The 21,770-nt window shown below is 42.0% G+C and overlaps 1 protein-coding gene across 1 annotated transcript in view; it reads right to left on the bottom strand.

The window, feature by feature from the left end:
* LOC126298234 (coiled-coil domain-containing protein 63) overlaps nt 1-21,770 on the bottom strand; it is a 244,825-nt gene that overhangs the window by 210,678 nt on the left and 12,377 nt on the right. Inside the window, exon 2 of the mRNA XM_049989540.1 lies at nt 17,911-18,079. Coding sequence (XP_049845497.1) covers nt 17,911-18,079 — 169 coding nt within the window. The remainder of the gene's footprint in view (nt 1-17,910; nt 18,080-21,770) is intronic.

The following is a 21,770-nucleotide window of genomic DNA, read 5'->3' as shown; positions in this document are numbered from 1 at the left end:
GAAAACCGGAACAGAAGAGAATCGAAGCATTTGAAATGTGGTGCTACAAACGAATGTTGAAAATTAGGTAGACTGATAAGGTAAGGAATGAGGAGGTTGTACACGGAATCGGAGAGGAAAGTAATATGTCTAAACACTGACAAGGAGAAGGGATATGATGATAGCGCATCTGTTAAGACATCAGGGAATGACTTCCATGGTAATAGAGGGAACTGTAGAGGCAAAAACTGTAGAGGATGACAGAGATTGGAATACATCCAGCAAATAGTTGAGGACGGCGGTTACAAGTGCTATTCTAAGATGAAGAGGTTGGCAGAGGAGAGGAATTCGTGGCGGGCCACATCAAACCAGTCAGAAGACTGATGACTCAAAAACAAAGGTGTACTACATTCAGAAAGACCGACTATCTTTCACTCTCCTTTATTACTTCATTACCTTCACTGCTCTTTTCCCACAGCTCTTACGAAACCTTCTTTGGCTGTTTTTTGTCCTTCGTAGACTTGATCTTCAACTAGTTACTTGTAATGCTTACTTATTCTTTTGTCACCAAAGTCCTGAAATTCCCAGTACAACATATCTCACGACATATCTATTCTATCTATCTACATCGGTGTCTGTGTAGGTAATTCAAGACTTCATGCGGCTTCATATGCATCTGAATCCAAGTTTCGCACATTTCTTGCATTTTTCGGGAGACTTTCCCTCTTGAAAATATCTTTGCAACAAACTTCTGCTAACGCAACAAGCGTTAGATTCAGCAAGGGCACCTGATTCAGTGTTATATATTTTGTAGTTATACGCCAATCCTCTTGCTCAAACTGTGTACAAAAGACAAACCAAATATATGTCAGTAAATTATGGAAATAGCTTGTTCTTACGAAACGCTTCCTGTATGTCATAGTCAAGATACTAATTTTGCTGAGATGTCCTGCTTTTCTTGCCTTTACCTGTCTGTATCGGAACATAACAAACATCGTGTACCCGCAAGAAATATTTTATGATTCCCAGCTCTCCAGGCAGCATGAATACGTGAAGGCGAAATCGTATGAATGTGCTCACAATGGCGCCAAATAGTAATTACAGACAACTTTAAAAGTACCTAAACTGAGTAAAAGTACTGAAACTTTTTTCTAGACATAGCTTTTAAGTCACAAAATGAAACTCTACTTTTCAAATGGCAGATATTAGCAACGTAAAGAAAATTTTAAACTTTAAAATCAGTGCAGTTACAACCACAAATATTTCTCAAATATGAAACGATTAATTACAGAGCTACGTGTACGTCGGTTTGACGAGTATTTCTCTTTCGTAATTCTCTGTCAATTACGAAACGTGTTGTGGCGTTGTGTTGCTGCATAGAGACACTGTTAAAATTGTGCTTTCTAAACGAAGTGGATTGAACACATATCTTCACTAACAAACTCATCGTATTGTTTCATTCGTGTCGAGACACGTTGGTTTGCAAGGTCTGTGATAGAATTCCTAAATAATTTCAATTACAAGGAGTTTTACTAAACTGTAGTATTTCTACGACTGGAATGGGTATAGGTGTAATTCTTTTAAGCAAGGTAATGGTGGCAGTGGCTGCAGAAAGGGGAAATAATAGTCCGTTGTTTTCGTGGAATTTTTTTTTAATCCAGGACTGAGAAAGAGAGCCCACCCAGTCGTAGGAGTTGATAGAATAGTTAAGGAAGAGAGTAAGGGCTGAGCTTTCACCGTGGAAGGAAAACGTTTTTGTCCTAAACAGCAGATTCGTATTTCTTACATGACATCGAATCACCATCGTCATTACTTACACAGAGCTGAGTGACAACACTATCAGCATGCTAAGCACATACCTGGTAATCGATTGCGACACACGAACGTGGATTCTTGGAGTCGGTTCTTTGAAATATGTGGAATTTTAACATCCAGTTCTGACGAAATTCCATCATGTTACGAGTTGGACGGTACATACTTCGATGCTGTCATCTACCGGAACATTTTTCAAATATTCGTGCTTCAACAGAAGTATCACAGATAGCTCTAGGTGAGTCAAAAGTACTGAGTTTTCAGTTTTTGCGAGAATATGCATCAAGTGAAGGGGCCCCTTAGATCAGCACTGTGTACTTCTATATAGGTTTCTTTTTATAATATATGTGAATCTCATAAAAATATTTAAACATTGAAACCAATATGTTTACAACCTTGCAACTTGTCTTAGGCTTTACGAGCTTATGCAAAAGTCAGAATCTTGTTTTCAGAACAGCTCACTGTCTAGAGTCACATTAACATTACTAATTGCTTGGGTAATCCGCCCTAACGGCTCTAAAGCGTGACGTGAATTTCCGGGTCACGTGGCACACCAATGGCGCAAAAACAAAACAAATATTCATATATTAGTGGTATTCTACTGCGTAAATTCTTGTCAGCCCTACAAAAGGGTTATATCAGTGAATTCGCATCAAACAAATGTGCTATTATGGCGCAAAAGTCTTAAACCCCCTCTTGTATTCCGCCGCACGGCGATACTGATATGTACTCCACAGCCGGCACACACTGTACGCGCATCGCGCCGGGCAGGTACTGTCCAATTCGACCGTCGATACGAGAACAGAGGCGTGAAACGGGCACCTCGCTGGCCAGATCAAATTGCATCTCCTTATGTAACTTAATGGTTCGCGCCGTAACTGTCTGCTGATAACGATCCTGCTTGTGTATTTGGATTTCACATTAAATTGCACTGTTTGCTCTGGCTCACGACAGCCATGGAATTCTGATACTTCATTTGATACGCTCTAGGGTATCCGTGATCTGCTCGCTGAGTTTATTGAACCGAGTCTACAAAAGTGGGCGACGAGGCCTGTAGTCTGTGTGTAATATTGGCAAATAATCTATCAGTTTGGGACAGTGGCAATTAAAACTGCAAAAATAGCAGCAGCAGTAGCTTGAGCAGCTATTATTGCAACAAACGGAACAGCAGAAACAGCAACAGGGTTATTGCGACAAATGATTATTCCACTTATCTCATTCGATACCTTCAGTAAGTCTAAAGAAGCTTGAGATACACATGAGTTATACCCGAGAAACCAAGCTATGTGCCTTTGCCAAGAAGCTGTTGATGATGATGATGATGTTGGTTAGTGAGGCTCTCAACTGCACAGTCATCATCGCCCTTACATATTCTCAATCTAGTCACATTCATGAATGATGATGGAATGGCAGAGAAAATCCAACAACCTGAAAACCGGGCTATGCGCTACAATCATTTCCAGTAGTGCATATGCACTGAAGCGCCAAAGAAACTGGCCCAAACACGCGTATTCACATTCAGAGATATGTAAACAGGTAGAATACGGAGCTGCGGTCGGCAGCGCCAATATAACACAACAAATGTCTGGCTCAGATGTTAGATAGGTTGCTGCTGCTACAATGGCAAGTTATCAAGGTTTAAGTGAGTCTGAACGTGGTGTTATGTTCGTCGCACGAGCGATGGGACACAGCATCTCCGAGGTAGCGATGAATTTGGTGTTTTCTCATACGATCATTTCACGAATGTATCGTGAATATCAGGACTCCGGTAAAACATGCAATCTCCAACATCGCTGCGGCCGCAGAAAGATCCTTCAAGAGCGGGACCAACGGGGACTGAAGAGAATCGTTCCGCGTGGCAGAAGTCTAACCCTTACGCAAATTGCTGCAGATTTCAATGCTGGGCCATCAACAAGTTTCTGCGGGCGAACCATTCAACGAAACATCATCCATATGGGCTTTCGGAGCCAAAGTCCCACTCGTGTATCCTTGATGACTGCACGACGCAAAGCTTTACGCCTTGCCTGGGCCCGTTATTGGACTACTGATGACTGGAAAGATTTTGCCTGGTCACACAGTCTCGTTTCAAATTGCATCGAGCGGATGAACACTTACGGCTGTGGAGAGAACCTCATGAATCCATGGATCTTGCATGCCAGCAGGGGACTGTTCAAGCTTGTGGACGCTCTGTAATGGTGCGGCACGTGTGCAGTTGGAGTGATATGAGACCACTGATAATTTTAGATACAACTCTGACAGGTGACACATATGTAAGCATTCTGTCTGATCACCTGCGTCCATTCATGTCTATTGTGCATTCCGACGGACTTGGGCAATTCCAACAGGACAATGCGACACCCCACACGTCCAGAATTGCTACAGAGTGTCTATAGGAACACTCTTCTGAGTTTAAAAACTTCCTTTGGCTACCAAACTCACCAAACATGAACATTATTTAGCATGTCTGGGACGCCTTGGAACGTGCTCTTCAGAAGAGATTTCCACCCCTTCGTACTCTTACGGATTTATCGGCAGCCCTGCAGGATTCATGGTGTCAGTTCCCTCCAGCTCTATGTCAGACATTAGTCGAGTCCATACCACGTCGTGTGGCAGCACTTCTGCGTGCTCACCGGGGCCCTACGCGATATTAGGCAGGTGAACCAATTTCTTTGGCTCTTCAGTGTAAGACAGCCCGAAAGACAGCATGAGTGGTACGTGCCAGCCCACAGGTGAGGCTAAACCAGGCTGAGTGCCACAAAGCTTTGTAATTGTTTGAACCGTCTGACATAGGTTTTGGCCAGACTAAAAATCATAAGAGGCTGGAATAGTGTCAGTGTGTCAAATACCTAAGGACCTTATAAAACTTACGGAGAATGCGACACCTACCACTCCATTTTTGGTTACTATGCTCCAATTGCATGACATTTTTATTTAAAAAAAGCAGCCGATACACTATTAACTCATCGAAAATAAACATTTCTTAATGTAGTTGAATTCGACCGAAAAGTAATTGCACCTGGAGTCGTCAAGACGAGATCAATGTTTAACGAAATTGAAGACTGAAGAACCTGCAAGATTTTCAACAAAGGGATTACTATTGACACAATAAGGAAGTTCGTTTCACCGTCACAACAATGAAAAAACAACTTATCAATCGAAAAGAAAAAAGATCCGCGATAATTGCTGTCGTATTTAAAAGTAGCTAGTAGGACATTTTTTGAATAGTTTATCAATCAAAATTGTTTTTTACTCTATAAATTTAAAAGAAGGATTAAAAATAAGATAATCAAAGGCTCTTATTAACACGTACCTCGTTTTTGGCTATACCTGCATGGCATTTAGCATGTTCTGTGTTATTCAGAATAAAATATTTATTTTTATTGATGAAAGGATGAGAACGTAGCTTTGCAATAGTTGTGTGAGTCTTGTCGTAGATAATAAATATAAATTTTTGTTGCGGTTCTTTCATTTAAATATTTTTGTCAAAACAAAAAAAGCTAAATAACTCGGAATCATATATAGCGTCAGTCTGATGCTGCTTACAGTGCCGGCCGCACACGCAACCCTTAGCGGCGCGTCTTAATCAAGTTGCATTCCTAGGAATATTTTATAATGTACACATATATTTTTATCTTTAGCGTGAGCACTGTTGCTCTAAACCATTTCATAACTATTTACTCTCTGTAATGTAAATTTTTTTTGCTTCTGATGAAGGCTGCCTTAGAGCAGTTGAAACCTACGTAAAGTTGGAAATTTTTACCTGTGCAACCGAAGAGCTGCATTTTCAAGTAATGTTATAAATTTCGTCTACGGTTGCTGCATTATCGGCCATGTTCAAAATTGTAAAACTCGGAATCAGTTTTTTTGTGCTCATAGCCCGCTATTGATTTCCACTCTATATTAACCCGGTCCCTTCTTTACTTTGAGGCTGAGTGGTTGTTATTCCTACTTCCAAGATTGGTATTTTACTGGCAGAATGTCGTAAATTATACAAAGTGATCAAGGAACTACAGGTAGTATCCGACTCTAGCACTATTGCGTTCAGTGATATTTGTGATTTGTTGACCCACCACTATGGTAGCTCGGCCACACTTCAACCAGTCTCAAACACTTATTCAAGTATTTCTATCATGGACTGTCAGCTTACAGTGGCTCAGTGGAATGAGTGTAAGGTATCTTAGCCGGAAACACTTTCCATAAGGTTCGTCTCCCGACCTTGGCATTCGGTCCAAAGTTCTCGCCTTTCAGACATAACCCTCCACAACGTTGCCCACATCGTGAAACCGGTTGAAGTAGCATCGTTCACGCAACAGGCGTTCGATGCTAACACAGAGGTAGCAAAACTTATTATTCATCGGTTTATAGCACTGCGGTATCCTCTCATTCCCACCATCAGACACGAAGCAACACCTGAACGACGGTTCAAACCCGTGTCCGGCCACCCTGATTAAGGTTTTCCGTGATTTACCTAAATCGCTTCAGGCAAATGTAGGGGTAGTTTCTTTGAAAGGGCACAGCTGACATCCTTCCCTAATCCAATGGGAGCGATGACCTTGCTGTTGCGTCCCCTCCCCCTAATAAACCAACCAAGTATCACCGAACTAGGCGGTGCAGTGGTTGGCACACTGGACTCGCATTCGGGAAGACGACGGTTCAAACTCGCTTCCGGGAATTCTGATTTAGATTTTCCGTGATTTCCCTAAATCACTTCAGGCAAATGCCGGGATGGTTCCTTTGAAAGGGCACAGCCGATTTCCTTCCCCATCGTTCCCTAATCCCGTGGGACCGATGACCTCGCTGCCGTCATTCCTGTTCATTGCAAGTGGAAACCAACGGGCAACCTTTCCGTGACACTTCCTGCAGCCTTGTACTATTTCTTTCACAAAAGTAACGTGACGTAAACTGCTTCCAGAGAACCACTGCAAGCTTAGCACGTACCAATCCCCGAACTGGAATGCCTACCACGGACGCAGTAATGTCAATTATCAACGTGGATATATTCTCGCGTCAGGACTCGCCTTTGTTCTAAGCCCGACAGCGGAAAATGGTCGACTATAATAATAAAGCATTAGATCTGTTTTGGCAGCCTATTGGTATTCAGCATTAAAGATCACACCATTCCATCCGACATAAAGTGTTGAGGTGGTGCAGTTAGTCAAGACCTGCAAGATGCAGCTGACCAAAACGATTCAAGTAACGTAGGTGGAGGATGCATTCTACATCTACATCTACATTGATACTCTGCAAATCAGCCGGCCGCGGTGGTCTAGAGGTTCTAGGCGCGCAGTCCGGAACCGCGCGACTGCTACGGTCGCAGCTTCGGATCCTGCCTCGGGCATGGATGTGTGTGATGTCCTTAGGTTAGTTAGGTTTAAGTAGTTCTAAGTTCTAGAGGACTGATGACCACAGTAGTTAAGTCCCATAGTGCTCAGAGCCATCTGCAAATCACATTTAAGTACCTTGCAGAGGGTTCATCGAACCACCTTCACAATTCTCTTTTATTCCGATCTCATACAGCGCGCGGAAAGAATGAACACATATATCTTTCCGTACGAGTTCTGATTTCCCTTATTTTATCGTGGTGATCGTTCTTCCATATGTAGGTCGGTGTCAACAAAATATTTTTGCATTCGGGGGAGAAAGTTGGTTATCGGAATTTCGTGAGAAGATTCCGTCGCAACGAAAAACGCCTTTCTTTTAACGATTTCCTGCCCAAATCCTGTATCATTTCTGTGACACTCTTCCCCATATTTAGCGATTCTACAAAACGTGCCGCCTTTCCTTAAACTTTTTCTATGTACTCCGTCAGTCTTATCTGGTACGGATCCCACACCGCGCAATAGTATTCCAAAAAGAAGACCGAAATGGTTCAAATGGCTCTGAGCACTATGGGACTTAACACCTATGGTCATTAGTCCCCTAGAACTTAGAACTACCTAAACCTAACTAACCTAAGGATATCACACACAACACACAGTCATCACAAGGCAGAGAAAATCGCTGACCCCGCCAGGAATCGAACCCGGGAACCGAGAACGATACCGCACGACCACGAGCTGCTGATAAAACGACCGACAATCGTAGTGTAGGCAGTATCCTTAGTAGGTCTGTTACATTTTCTAAGTGTCCTGCCAATAAAACGCAGTCTTTGGTTAGATTTCTCCACGACATTTTCTATGTGTTCCTTCCAATTTAAGTTGTTCATAATTGTAATATCTAGGTATTTAATTGAATTTACGGCCTTTAGATTAGACTGATTTATCGTGTAACCGAAGTTTAACGAGTTCCTTTTAGCACTCATGTGGATGATCTCACACTTTTCAATATTCAGGGTCAACTGCCACTATTCGCATCATTCAGATATTTTTTTCAAAATCGTTTTGAAGTTTGTTTTGATCTTCTGATGATTTTATTACTTCATAAACGACAGAGTCATCTGCAAACAACCGAAGACGGCTGCTCAGATTGTCTCCCAAATCGTTTAGATAGATAGGGAAAAGCAAAGGGCCTATAACACTACCTTGGTGAACGTCAGAAATCACTTCTGTTTTACTCGATGACTTTCCGCCAATTACTACGAACTGTGACCTCTCTGACAAGAAATCAGAAATCCAGTCACATAACTGAGACGATATTCCCTAAGCACGGAATTTCACTACGAGCCGCTTGTGTGGTACAGTGTCAGAAGCCTTCCGGAAATCCATAAATACGGTATCGATCTGAAAATCCTTGTCGGCAGCACTCAACACTTCATGTGAATAAAGAGCTAGTTGTGTTTCACAGAAACGATGTTTTCTAAACCCATGTTGACTGTATGTAAATAGACCGTTTTCTTCGAGATAATTCACAATGTTCGAACACAATGTTCTAAAATCCTGCTACATATAGACGTTAACGATATGGGAATGTAATTTAGTGGATTACTCATACTACCTTTCTTGAATATTGGTGTGACCTGTGCAACTTTCCAGTCTTTGGGTACGGATCTTTGGTCGAGTGAAATTGTGAGTTTCCTCGCCACACATCAGTTCACTCCGATCCGCGGCCACTGCCATGGTTGTTAACCACACCCGGCTCAGCTAGCTTTGAGTTCACAAATGAACACGCTTCATCCCGTAGGCTTCCATATCTGGGTCAGCACATTTGGCAGCATTTCTGCGTGGATTTAATTATGTCATATGCAACGATATTAATGGTGAACATTATGATTAGGTAAGTCATGTTGTGCAGATCGATTTATATTTTGCCAGTGTGCTAAAACAGTCCATCAGTCGTAGTCATGATGGCTTGTCACTTCCAGGGTCTCATCTATAAAGTATACTGGCTTTTGTAAATAGTGTAATGTGTCATAAGTGGAGTTGTTCATCATAGACGTTGGAATTCGTCTTGCACCCCACCATGAAGTTCTGACCTATGGTGTTGCCACAACGGAAAATCATTTAAAGTAGTGTCACCGGCGCACCATGTTTTCGACGACGACGTAGAGAAGTAAAAATTGCTTGTAGCGTATCATTTTCTTACCGCACCTGTGTGCTTGTCCTGTATCGATTCTGTATACTAAAGGACCTTTTTCTGGTAATTGAAGAAGAGGATTCTGTTCGACGCAGAGTTTCCTTAATCCTCATAAATGGTTAGTGGCCTGCGTGCATAACGCCTACTCAAAACTGAGTATTTTTCTCATGACGGCCTGTGTTTTCCAACACTCATTACAAAGAAACTTCTAGAAGCCCTTGCGGGAACCAACACCATGTAAACGTACTATAAGCAGAAGCAGGAAGGCTCACTAACAATGCCTACATTCTGCACCACATTTAAATTGGCTGAGAGACCTCATGTTAAATAATTTTGTTATGTGGTTTGAAGCTCGTGAAATCGAGCAGTCGGGCATCAGCTCCAGAGCTGTAGCGTTGGCAAGCCGCAGGCACTCTGGAGCAGATCCTTCGCGATCAGGGGATTACCCTTCCGGTACGGGAAGCCTACGAATCATTCGAAACTGCGTTCCCGTGCGCGGGCGTGAAATTCTGTGCAGGTATAATGGGCGAGCAAAAAGTTTCCGTTAGAAGACCGTACAGTCTAAAATCGGTATGCCAATCGCAGTGAGCATTGACACAATCATCCCACTTACTCACCAGATAGAAGAAACCCGTTTGGTAAAACATCGTGTCCTGCTGACCGATAAGTCCGTAGCTCGGTGCCGCACTTCCTCGTCCGACAGGAATCGTCGACCCTGGAAGGCCACTTTTAAGGGGCCGAAGGAGTGATAATAGCATGGGGACACATCAGGACTATAGAGCGGGTGATAGAATGTCTCCCACTTAAGATGGCGTAACTTTGCGTCCACATCAAAGGAACATTTAATGCACTAATACAAATCTATGTCCTACTCCGTAACCAGAAGATTTCCAGTCAAAATTAACCGGGAGTTACTGTTACTACTTCTCCAAAACCGACGTAGCAGTTCCATATTAAGAACTGTCTGTGGAAATAGCACTCAAGATAAACTAGCATTAAACGTGTGTCGACTGAGATGTGCAAGTACCAGCAGAAAAGTTGGAAAACTGTAAATTTGTGGTAAGGTTGCGGCGGCGCGGTTCCTTCCGTCCCTTTACGACGAACTTGCACCTACCTCTGAACGTTGTCTCAGATCATCAGTAGGGAAGCCGGGCGAAACCTACTGTACTTCGACGTGAACCAGGCTGCGATTAAAGTCACTAATCTACGTTTCGGGAGAAAGTTTCACACGAAATGAAAGGTTGGAAATTTTGTCCTTAATTAATATATTCTGAACTTAGGAGAACAAGTATTACTGCCAAGCCTGTGCTAGTCTCAACACAGTCACTCACAATCCCTTTCACTCACGCTAGCAAGTTTATGTTGTTGCATTTCCCGGAAACGTAATAGCTACAAAGATACGGATTGTACTTGATTGAGAATGCTTGCCAAATATTAAGTCTGTCGGTACCTAATGCACTCACAGTTTTTAGCAACCGAACTGCTCAATAAGCCACGCGGAATTTATGTCTTTTCTCGTCATAAAATTCACTTAAAAATTCCGAAATTTCTACACAGCCATCGGAATAATTATGCCGTCACTTTACAACCCTTATGATGTACGGAACACTGCTAGATCCGGCAACTTATCATTTCCATCGGAACTACTACTACACACGTCCATACTGTCTCATGGCTAGGCTCCGACTCCTCTCTAGAATAGGCTAAGTCTTCTCTACCATCCGAGAAAGGCGCGCGAAGAATATTTCTTTACCATTGGTCAGTTTACTCAACAACCAATAGGAAAACAACATTCTCCCGCGTCAGTCCGCGCTTTTCATCAACAACCATTCACAAAATAGTAAACCTAGCGACAGCACCTTTTATCGACGTAATTATCTAATATACCGAAGTTTTGTTTATGCATAAGGTAATTTAGTATTGTTATTTATACCTGAATTAAATTTTCCTTGACCATAAACTTACTTTACAAATCTATTCTACAAAAATCCCCTCTGTCCACATCCATACTTCTTCGAAATGTTCCCACACTAAATACCATTACATAACTCGGTAAACAATTATGTTCCTATTAACCTTAAACCACACTAACGCATCATTCATAGTACTAAAACACATTTATAGCATTTTACATACACAAAAGACGTAATTACACTTTATGAAAATACTAGAACAGTTTATTAAAAACCTTCCATTACTTTAGTGCACTCTAGTGGGCACAATCGAAACTAAATCACAGTCCCCTATCCAATACTGTCCTCTGTCGGCTGATACATAAACTACGTGCGCGTCCAGTCTCGCGTCACCATCTGTCACTATCCAGCTCTGAGACGTATCTCCCACTTAACCGTCTCCAAGGCGGGATAGGTATACGGCGCTACGCTTCAAGGTCTTATAAGACCAAACTGCTAAGATCATCGGTCCCTAAGCCTACACACTACTTAATCTAACTTAAACAAACTTAGACTAAGGACATCACACACACCCATGCCCGAGGGAGGACTCGCACATCCGGCGGGAGCAGCCGACAGGACCGTGACAAGGCGCCTCAGACCGTCGGCTACCCAGCGCTGCCAGAAAAGTTGGTCTGCGAAAATCGCACGCAGAGTTCGGTACAGCACTGACGTGAACGAAGTGCAACATCCCATCTTTTTCTGTTTACCATGGGAACATTCAGATGAGAAAATATTACCTCAAAAGTTACAGGAAAATGATCTTGGCAGCATTCCATATCTGTTCCAAAAAGGCAAAAAATCTATTATGAAATAATAATATACTGAATAGATTTAAGTTAGTATACAGTGTGGTCCACTGATCGTGACCGGGTCAAATATATCACGAAATGAGCGTCTATTAAAGCGCCATCTATCACAAAGCGAAAAAGTGGGCCAACTAAAACATTCACATTTCTTTACGTACTACACGAATATGTAATAAAAATGGGGGTTCCTGTTTTAATGAACCCAGTTGATATCCGTTTGACCTATGGCAGTGCCATCTAGCGGGCCAACCGTAGCGCCATCTGGTTTCCCCCTTCAAGCCAAACAAGTCTCGTTCATTGTAGTTTTTTGATTTGATGCTTATTTCGTGAGATGTTTGGCACGGTCACTATCAATGGACCATCCTGTGTAGTCACCGTAGCAGAACAAACGACATACAGGGTTTGGATGTAAAGTGTCTCATGCCCGAATCCGTGTAAATCTCTGTTTTTTCCGCCATGAGAGAAACATTCTTCTGGTTCAAAAATGGGTTGTCTATGAAGCCCTGCAGTGAAGTCGTATTATATGAAACACATTAAGATGACACGCAGCTCATTTCCCACAAAAGACGAGATGAAATGTTGGGCATAAATCAGTAAGAGCTACTTCTGGTGGAGAATGATCTCCATGGACTTGGTAACTTAAATCAACTACTTCTGTCTGACATATTACTCTGTTTCATTGATATTACAAGGTAACAACTGACAGCCTGTCGCTGTGAGTTATGTTTGCACAGTTCATTCTATAATAGCCAATGACAGTACGCGAGCAAGGTCAGATACCTGCACCACATCACTTCTTTCAGTCGAGTCACATTATTCGTGTGCCATGCCTCATTGTCTAAATCGTGACCGCGTCATTGCTCTTGTGGAGAAGAGAATTTGACGGGGTCTGCGGCCGGGGCACGGTGAGGAGTTCCTGAGCGCCCTGCGCGATGATGGATAAGACGTTATCGAGATACTGGAAAATCCATTAGGATTGTGCGAACTGAACTATGGCATCTTACAACACCTGTCCAGGATAATGACTTTGTCAACACTTCACGGTTAAATTCTTTTTTTAATCGCGGTGCAGTTGAAACGTACTACTGTGGTTCCCTTATCGGTGGATACTGTTCGACGCCGGTTTCGGAAGACCGGGCTACTTAGAAAATACGCGGCCATCAGTAAGAGGCTCCGTAATGATCATCGGCTCTACCGATTAGCGTCTGCCGAGGACTGTGTCAATCGATACTCACGGAAAGTGATATCTTCCGACGAACTGATATTGTCTTCGGCGAATGATGGTCCGTTACTAGTTCACAGACCCCAAGGTGCCCTTTTCGACCCCAGTTACATTCGTGTATCATATCGCTGTGGCCACCTGTCTATGGCATGAGGGACAAATCAGTTTCCGGTAGAACAAATCTCCTACACACATGTCAGCGGTGATGTAGGAGTGGTTTGCAGAACAGAAAGAGATTTCTCTTCTCGACTGGCCTAATCTTGCATCATACCTAAACCCTATTGAAAACGTATAGACGAAGATGAAACAGACCGTGCGAGAAAACTGCGCTAATCCCGAACCGAGACCCCGTGATTACCTTTGGAACGGCACCATAGCTGCAGGGAAGGATAAGGCAGAAAATACGACATTTATTACCCGTCTCAGAGACTCACTTTCTCGCACAGGTTTTTGGCCGGGGTACTAAACGGAAAAAAAAAAAGAAAACATGCTGTGCCCCTTTGAGAGTCGAAAATAACTTAATAAAATCCGTCAACTTTTCTTCCTATTAAGTTCGCAATTTCTTCAAATCAAACAAATTAACCGATTAACGCAAAGATTATTGCACGCAGTCAGATACGATCCAAACCTTGAAGCCAGGCAGCTGTTTACCAGATCGCCAACTATGCCACTGAGCTACGAATACATTATGCTACATCTATCGATATTCATATACTTCTTGTCGCTCTTGTATCCACATCACAAAATGAGATCCTTAGAATGACGCAGCACAGTTTTCTTGCGTATTTTTAGAAAGCGCCTGGTGTTAAGTGTTAAAAGGGTGTTAATTCAACCACTAAACTCACAATTAGAACTGTTTACTCTTAAGAGTAGATTTATACACCCCGTAATGTGATTTGCTCCTTTATAAGATGACGAGTAAATCAAATTTCAGCCAAGGCCAGTTTTTGAATTTCTCAGTTGTACAACAAAGACGTAACAATTGGGAACCGCAAGTACACTCACAGTTTTTTTTTCAGAAATACTTAGAACAACTTATTCAAGGGATAACAAAGTGTGAAAATCATTCCAATGATATTACAGCTTCTGCAGCTACGTTGGAGCAAGAATGTGAAAAGCTACATCCACTATTTCATCAGCTTCAGTCGAAAGATCTCCGCTGTCGAGTCAATGAATGCAGTTTCCTTTATATAGAATTTAGTATCTCAAGCATAAATTAAATACACTGAGTCTTGCACTGACAGCAGACATCTCGATGATAGAAATAATTTGTTAAAAAAATTAAAAATCGCCATTATTTCATGATTATTTTACGTATACAATACGTGGTTGCGTCCCTCAAAAATCTTAATACCATAAACCAACGACCTGTGCATGCCTCCAAAATAATGTCGGCGGTGCAATTCATATTCAAATTGAGGAGGACGCTTTGGCCATTGTTTATGAAATTTCGTGTGTACCTCTAAGGTATGCAGTTTCTTTTAATGGTCGACAGTAAGCCCCTGGTTTCATTGTTTGGATCCTAGTCTAAACCCCAGCCCCGAAGACACAGCGTCACGTTCTCCGGCAGTAGGCCCTGTTTCTCAGCAGTTACCACCTGATATCCACTATCATTCTACTGCTCAACGCGCGAACGACCTTGTCATCTGTATGAGTATAGAAGCTGTCTTCGATCAGCAGACAGCTGTATGTTTTCAGGTCGACTTCTTTAGATGAATAGTGTTGGACGAGTTGCCCATCGCATTCCATGAAGTAGCCCAAATCACACAACAAAACCTGTATCTTCATCGGGTAGCTGCAGCGTCTGTCAAAAACAGTAGACATTGGACCCTGCCTTCTATAAGTAGTTTTCCTTGCTCTGTCACCTAAATTCAAGGAGAGGCGTACTATTCCAGACAATGGAAGAAACAGAATGAAGGGTAGTTGCCGGCCGGAGTGGCTGAGCGGTTCTAGGCGCTACAGTCTGTAACCGTGCAACCGCTACGGTCGCAGGTTCAAATCCTGCCTCGGGCAAGGATGTATGTGATGTCTTTAGGTTAGTTAGGTTTAAGTAGTTCTAAGTTCTAGGGGACTGATGACCTCAGAAGTTAAGTCCCATAGTGCTCAGAGCCATTTTGAAGGGTAGTTACTTCAGTCATATTTTGGCCATGTATGCTCCAGTTGCCCCACCAAACGCACTAGGTGTTGTCCTCCATCAAGGCGATGGTTCAGCTTCATGTTTATAGGTTAGTCGTAAAGGCTGACACAGAAAATCCCTTCTGTACCTGTGTTCCTAGCACACGGAATCAGGTAATATCTACTAATTATTTCTCCAGAGCATTCCTGAGAGTATATGCACATTGAAAATACTCTACAAGTTAAAGAGGAAAGTTCTGTTTGTGCTATATGCTCTCTCTAACTTCTCATCTGTGACCCACAGGCTAGAACCACAGGAAAGGCTTCGATATCGACCCTCTCAGTTATTTATGCTTTTGAGAAATGTCCTCACATCATATTATCACGTAATGGTCTGTGATTCATGCCATTGTGTTGAAACAATTTTGATCGCATTATGGTATTAAGCACCTGATCACTGCACCATTCCAACTGCTGTCCCCTTTTGAGGTGGAAAGGTCAAAATGCAGTTGACTACAGAGATGTGGGAAACTATGAGGGAAGAAGCCCAGATAAATTTCATTGCTACGTACTGTTCTAACTGGTCAACAGCTGCAATCCGATGGCACTGCGCCATAGACACATATACTGCATGTTCCTGCATATAGCCGAGCAGTCCATAGCCCGTACGCCATCCTAAGTTATCCTGCTTGCTCCTGCATTACGCTGTGCAGCATGGACCAAGGAGTTGTCAGAAACAGTTCGTCAAATATTCGAAATCATGGTCGCATGGAATATATCGCACTAGCAACTCCAGCACTGCCCTCATTCTACTACGAGACACGACCATCACTGCCTATTCCTCTGGATACCAGTTGACATAGGCTAGCTCCTTCATCCCAGCTTCCACTTCACGTGACACGAAGTCCACCCTCGCCATGGTTCCTGAGCATAGTGCTAAATGAAGGTTCTTATGATCGGGTATTGACCCTATGGAATTAGTTCTCATGTCAGCTGGCCACAAACAGACATGGGGGCATCCTGTCTGATGCCTTTACTGTAATAACTGGACTTCTCCATCCTATACACTGTTGGTGTAGGCCGTGTCACATACATAACCGGCTCAAAGTGCCTGTTAAATGGGTGACGAGTCTTATATTCCCACTTGACAGTGCTACTGATATGGATTTTACGACCAGCAAAGGTGCTCTACACATAGAGACTTGTTCAGGTAGAAACAATTCCACCCACTTCAACCGAAAAACAAGTGTGTGAAATAGATGGAGCTTATCCAGTTAAATGCCTGGGCAATACGATCGCCGAATTAGATCGTTAACATAAATCCAGTTACAACTCTGTTTGTATGTTTAGATTTCATATGAAATATTACTGAACCATTTTGCACCAGCCTTGTCTGTCTCTCATTATTTGTAACGTTCGAAATCTGGACTTGACTACACCTCTGCTTTGCTCTCATGTGTAATTTGCTATGTACAATGTTTAGGAGTATTTGCAGAGGATTCAAAAGTCATATTTTAAAAACTGGTCATGACCATTTCATTTAGAATATATTTTATATAGAGCAAGTAGAGAAGGCTTTCTGAGGCACTCAACATTTGTATGAACTATTTTTTTTGTCAGATAAAAATAAACATTATTGTTTCAGAAGCAGAGATATGTTGGGTAATTTATACATTTACTAAGACCGTAAAGTTTGTGACAGTTAACCTAGAGGTACAGTGGCCCAATGCTGTGGTCTAATTCCATATTCAGTGACTAATGTACACCAAACCATATCATCATAATCTTCATCATAATCTCTCATTCTAACCCCGTTTGAAAAAGTAGACGTATTGATCCAAAAACAGAATTTTAAAGTTACTTTTATTTCTTTCAGAACTTGTATCTTTTTGAATTTATATTTAATATTTATTGCAACAAATTTTTCATTTCTTGTTATAATAATCTCTTATTACATATTACTTTTACCGATAATCTAAAGCTAGGACATTCATACTAAACACGAAATGAGCAATCCACTAGTATGTCCTGAGCCCACGAAAAACCAGACCTAAACCAACTATACATAAGGAGAAAACGCGAGACTTAATATTGTTTTTAAAAATGTCTTTTAACCGCGGGTACAAAGTCGTTAACTTTATAATAGTAATAAATAAATGAATACTTCTCAAGAGTCCATAATACATTTAATTTACACTACACAAATGGAATACCTTCGTTGTGCACATTAGTGTAGGTCTGTAAGCAACCTGTCGCTGCTTTGTCCTGTTTCTTTGGCGCCAGTGCAAATATTGGTGGAAATATATGAGTTCATCATAATCTATCCTGCAACTCAATGGATTTTAATCAGAAGTAACTGTCACCCTCAGTGATATTCGTATCAGGACACATAATGAAAATATCCACCTGATGCAACATAACATGCTAAAAACACTTACTTTTGAGATAAACATAATTAAAAGATAAAGATAACAGTTAGACAGGTCCTCCAAAAATGAAAATGTCCTACCTGTTCCTTTTCTGTTTTGATTTCTGCTTCGTATCTGTCGCCCTCTGCAATCAGCTGTGCTATATTAGCTTTTAGTTTGTTGTCTCTCATTTCATTCAGCGTTGATTTTGAAAGTCGTAGATTCTGAAGCAACTCCTGTTTTTCCTTCTCCAGTGCTGCTATCATATTCCTGTTAAAGGAAATCATTGGATGGATGGGTACACTACTTCATGTTTATTGTTATTACATTATATGAAATCTAAATCAGACGTATGCAGTCATTTCATATAAATATTTCTGGGGAGATTACCCAGTAATACAGGCTTTGTTTTAATCTAATCTATGCTGCTTTAAGCAAAGATATGGTACAAAAATAGTGTGGATTACAATTACTATGCGTACACAAAGATAGAACCTCATATGCCAGTCTATCAAAATCCCCGAAATTCTATATTGTTTGTATGAGCCTCGTGAATAAATCATTGTGAATGCAGTTCTGTGTATGTCATACTCAGCAAGTGAGCTGGGGTCGACTGAAACGTAATGCGAAGTGTATAGTAAATGCATACAGATTTTTGGATATAATAGCTAGGCTGTACCCAGCGAGGATTCAGTACTCCTTTCCACACTAGTAAAATTATCACCTGTCGCTCCTCGAACGATCCCTTTCTCACTCATTCCCTTTTACCAATATCTTTCCTACCACACCTGTCTAGGCAGAGCGATCGGTGTTGTGCACTTCTTAGGACACTTACCGCTTATTCACAGACAGTGAACTCAAATTCATATTACGTCATTACGATTTGGGTTTAACTGGTTAATCTAAACCTTTTTAGGCGCATTCCGAAATTTTTCCTTTACTAAAGCCACGACCGATTTCTCTTTGCAGTAGAACTAATGTGGTGCCGCATCTCTAATCATGTGGACGAAATGTTACACTCCTATACGCCTTTCTTTATAAATACACTTTAGAAAGTAATTCTCAGTTTTGAAGGTGCACCTCTGTAGGGCATGAGACATTAGGGTTTAACGCTCTGTGACGACTATGTGATTAGAGAAGGAGCTCTAACTATCGATGGAGAAAGACGAAGTAGATAATGTGCAGTGTCCTTTATAAAGGAATCATCCCCACATTTACCTTAAGTGATATGAAGCAACTGTAGACAGAATCTGCCTTGTAATACGAATGTGTGTCCATGATGCCAGTCATGTCGAAGGGTCATTATATTTAAAATGTCTAACTTTACTGTTTCCGAAAGCTTTGTATTAAAACTATGTATTGTTCCCACTAAGTTTTCTGAGTTTATATGAATGTTTGCTGCATTAGTCTCCGAGTAAAAACTTCATTTGTTTGAATCCAAGCGAAAAACTGTTTCATCGACTGTTCTGAAATTGTATCGTATTATCTTTGCCTCTTCTTCCACGAATGTTTTGAATAAATCGGAGATGTTACCTCAATGTTGTTTTTAAGGTTTATAAAGCCGAACCAAAACTCGTTCTACAAGCATAACCAATGGTGACATATTCCTTCATGCAGAACTTCGCAGATACTCTTCAAGTTTGTGTAAACCATCAGTCTGTGGTGCCGTGCTTGTATACACATTCGCTTGTACCACATTTGTCAGCTGAGTAAATTACGAGCAGCAAGAAAGAGGCGAATGTTTAGTAGTCAGTCGAGGTAACTTCATATGACGTGGTTGCATGCATCCACGACAGCAAAGCCTATAGTGCTCGTACCAAAATTTTATGAGACTACAGCGGCGGAGTAAGAAAAAAAACTATAATTAAAATGTAAACATGCCGCAAAGATGTGCTAATGCTCTAGCTCGCACGCACGCACACACACACACACACACACACACACACACACACACACACACACACACATAGAGCCAATTACGAAAATTACGCAACTACTCAGATAAAAGGATTAAAATAGTATGGGAGATTGCTGTGGAGGGCTGATCGCTGGGATAAAACGAATAAAGCAGCTATTCTAAACCACAATGAAATTTCCAACCAAAAAGCTTAGTCGTGTTCAGTTGAAACGTGACGTACAGTGATTCGTACGCCACAGCCATCACAGGCCGAGCGATCCTCTCGGGAGAGTTTCAAGCCGACTATACCCTACTGGGAGACGTACCAGGGTTATTTCATCCAATCGGAGTGACTGGGTGAGTGGTATGAGGTACACCATGGTCAGTTGCACCACCGACCCATGTTTATTGTTCCCCACAGCTAGACATTGGTGGTCGTGGTGGTCCAGCTAGTAGAACACCACACTACGGTCCTGGAAGGTCCTGGTTCAATCTTGGATTAGGGGTGCGATTTTTTCTCGTTTCAGGCCCTCCATGACGGCCGCAGGTCCACACAGCCTACTTTCAAATTATTACCGGGCGCCTTTCCCGTGATAAAAAGCAGGCTGATGAGATGTGCCCACCACCGTGGCGAATAAAGGCTGCACTCTATCTACAGTCAGACCAATAGCTTGGTCACTTGTCACGACCAATGCTTCTCTTACAGTCGCACGTCTCTGATCCAAATGCTGTAGGGGAATGGCCCGCTGTGTCAAATTGTATTTCCTGCATGCACCCATGGGTACTTTGTTCGCTTGCTCGTTTCTCCAATTTCCGACATTTCCTGTTACGCTACAGAATGAAACACGTTACCCTTCCTTCTCAAGGGTTTGCAATACATTTCAAATAATTTTCTCTGCTGGATACATTTTCTCCAGTGCTGGTAGGACACTAATGGAATCACAAAAGATGAGATATAAATTTTCAAATCTAAAATAATGCTAGGCCCCTTTAGAGGCCACGAACGAAAACTGCACCAACGTTGATCCAAAGCCTTGTAATCAGGCACACTCATCTCTAAGATCCAGTAGGACACACTATGTCCAGAGATGCAGTAGATGCAGAAAACGGCTACGAACTAGCAAGGAAATGCTAACTGGGCCGTCAAATATTGCTCTATACATGGTCGTCGCTGTTCCATTAGATACAGTGCATAACATTTAAATTTTATAACGCAGTTTTGATTTTGGCGGAAGACTTGGCTGTATAATCAAACTGTTTCCTTCCGTCCACAGCTGTACTTAAATGACCATTATTAACTATTAAGTGTGTCAAACTTAATGCTGACGCATCTCCGCAATGTCTTGGCTACGGGACTCATCTTATCTAGATTTGACGTACGTTTACAACAGCTCAAGTTCTAATTAGAGATAGAACATTTATTTAGCCTTATTTGTAGCTGCCTACTACAAAATATAAAATCCTATGTGGCTATTCCTTGTGGCGTACTACCATGACACAATATGTTACTAAGCAGTGGTTGTCAGATGTCATGTACACAAATCAAAAAAAGTTTTGCACCACCCTGGTTCCCAGAACTCATGAAGATAGACGTTGACTGTGGATATTGTATCACAGACACAGTCACTTTGACTGTTCAGAGATGTCACTAAACCCGCCCAAATATATAAAAAACCATGCATGAGCAGCGCCTAGTAGGCGGAGGAGGTCCGATAGCCGATCAGTTCCAGTCATTCCACCAGAAAGGAGGTACACGGCTCGTGTTGTCTGTAGTTCAACCATGCCTAGACGGCCAATACCGCGGTTCGATCACGTTCACATTGTTACTTTGTGGCAGGAAGGGCTCTCAACAAGGAAAGTGTCCAAGAGTCTCGGAGTTAACCAAAGCGATGTTGTTCGGACATGGAGGATATACAGAGAGACAGAAGCTATCGATGACATTCCTCGCTCAGGTCGCAAAGAGCTACTGCTGCAGGGGATGAGCGCTACCTACGGAATATGGCTCGGAGCAACCCTGCTAGCAATGCCACCATATTGAATAATGCTTTTCGTGCAGCCACAGGA

The sequence above is a fragment of the Schistocerca gregaria genome, chromosome X, assembly GCF_023897955.1.
Source record: "Schistocerca gregaria isolate iqSchGreg1 chromosome X, iqSchGreg1.2, whole genome shotgun sequence".
Taxonomy (NCBI): domain Eukaryota; kingdom Metazoa; phylum Arthropoda; class Insecta; order Orthoptera; family Acrididae; genus Schistocerca; species Schistocerca gregaria.
Note: the sequence above shows the minus strand (reverse complement) of the source record. Positions and strands in the feature narration are given on the sequence as shown.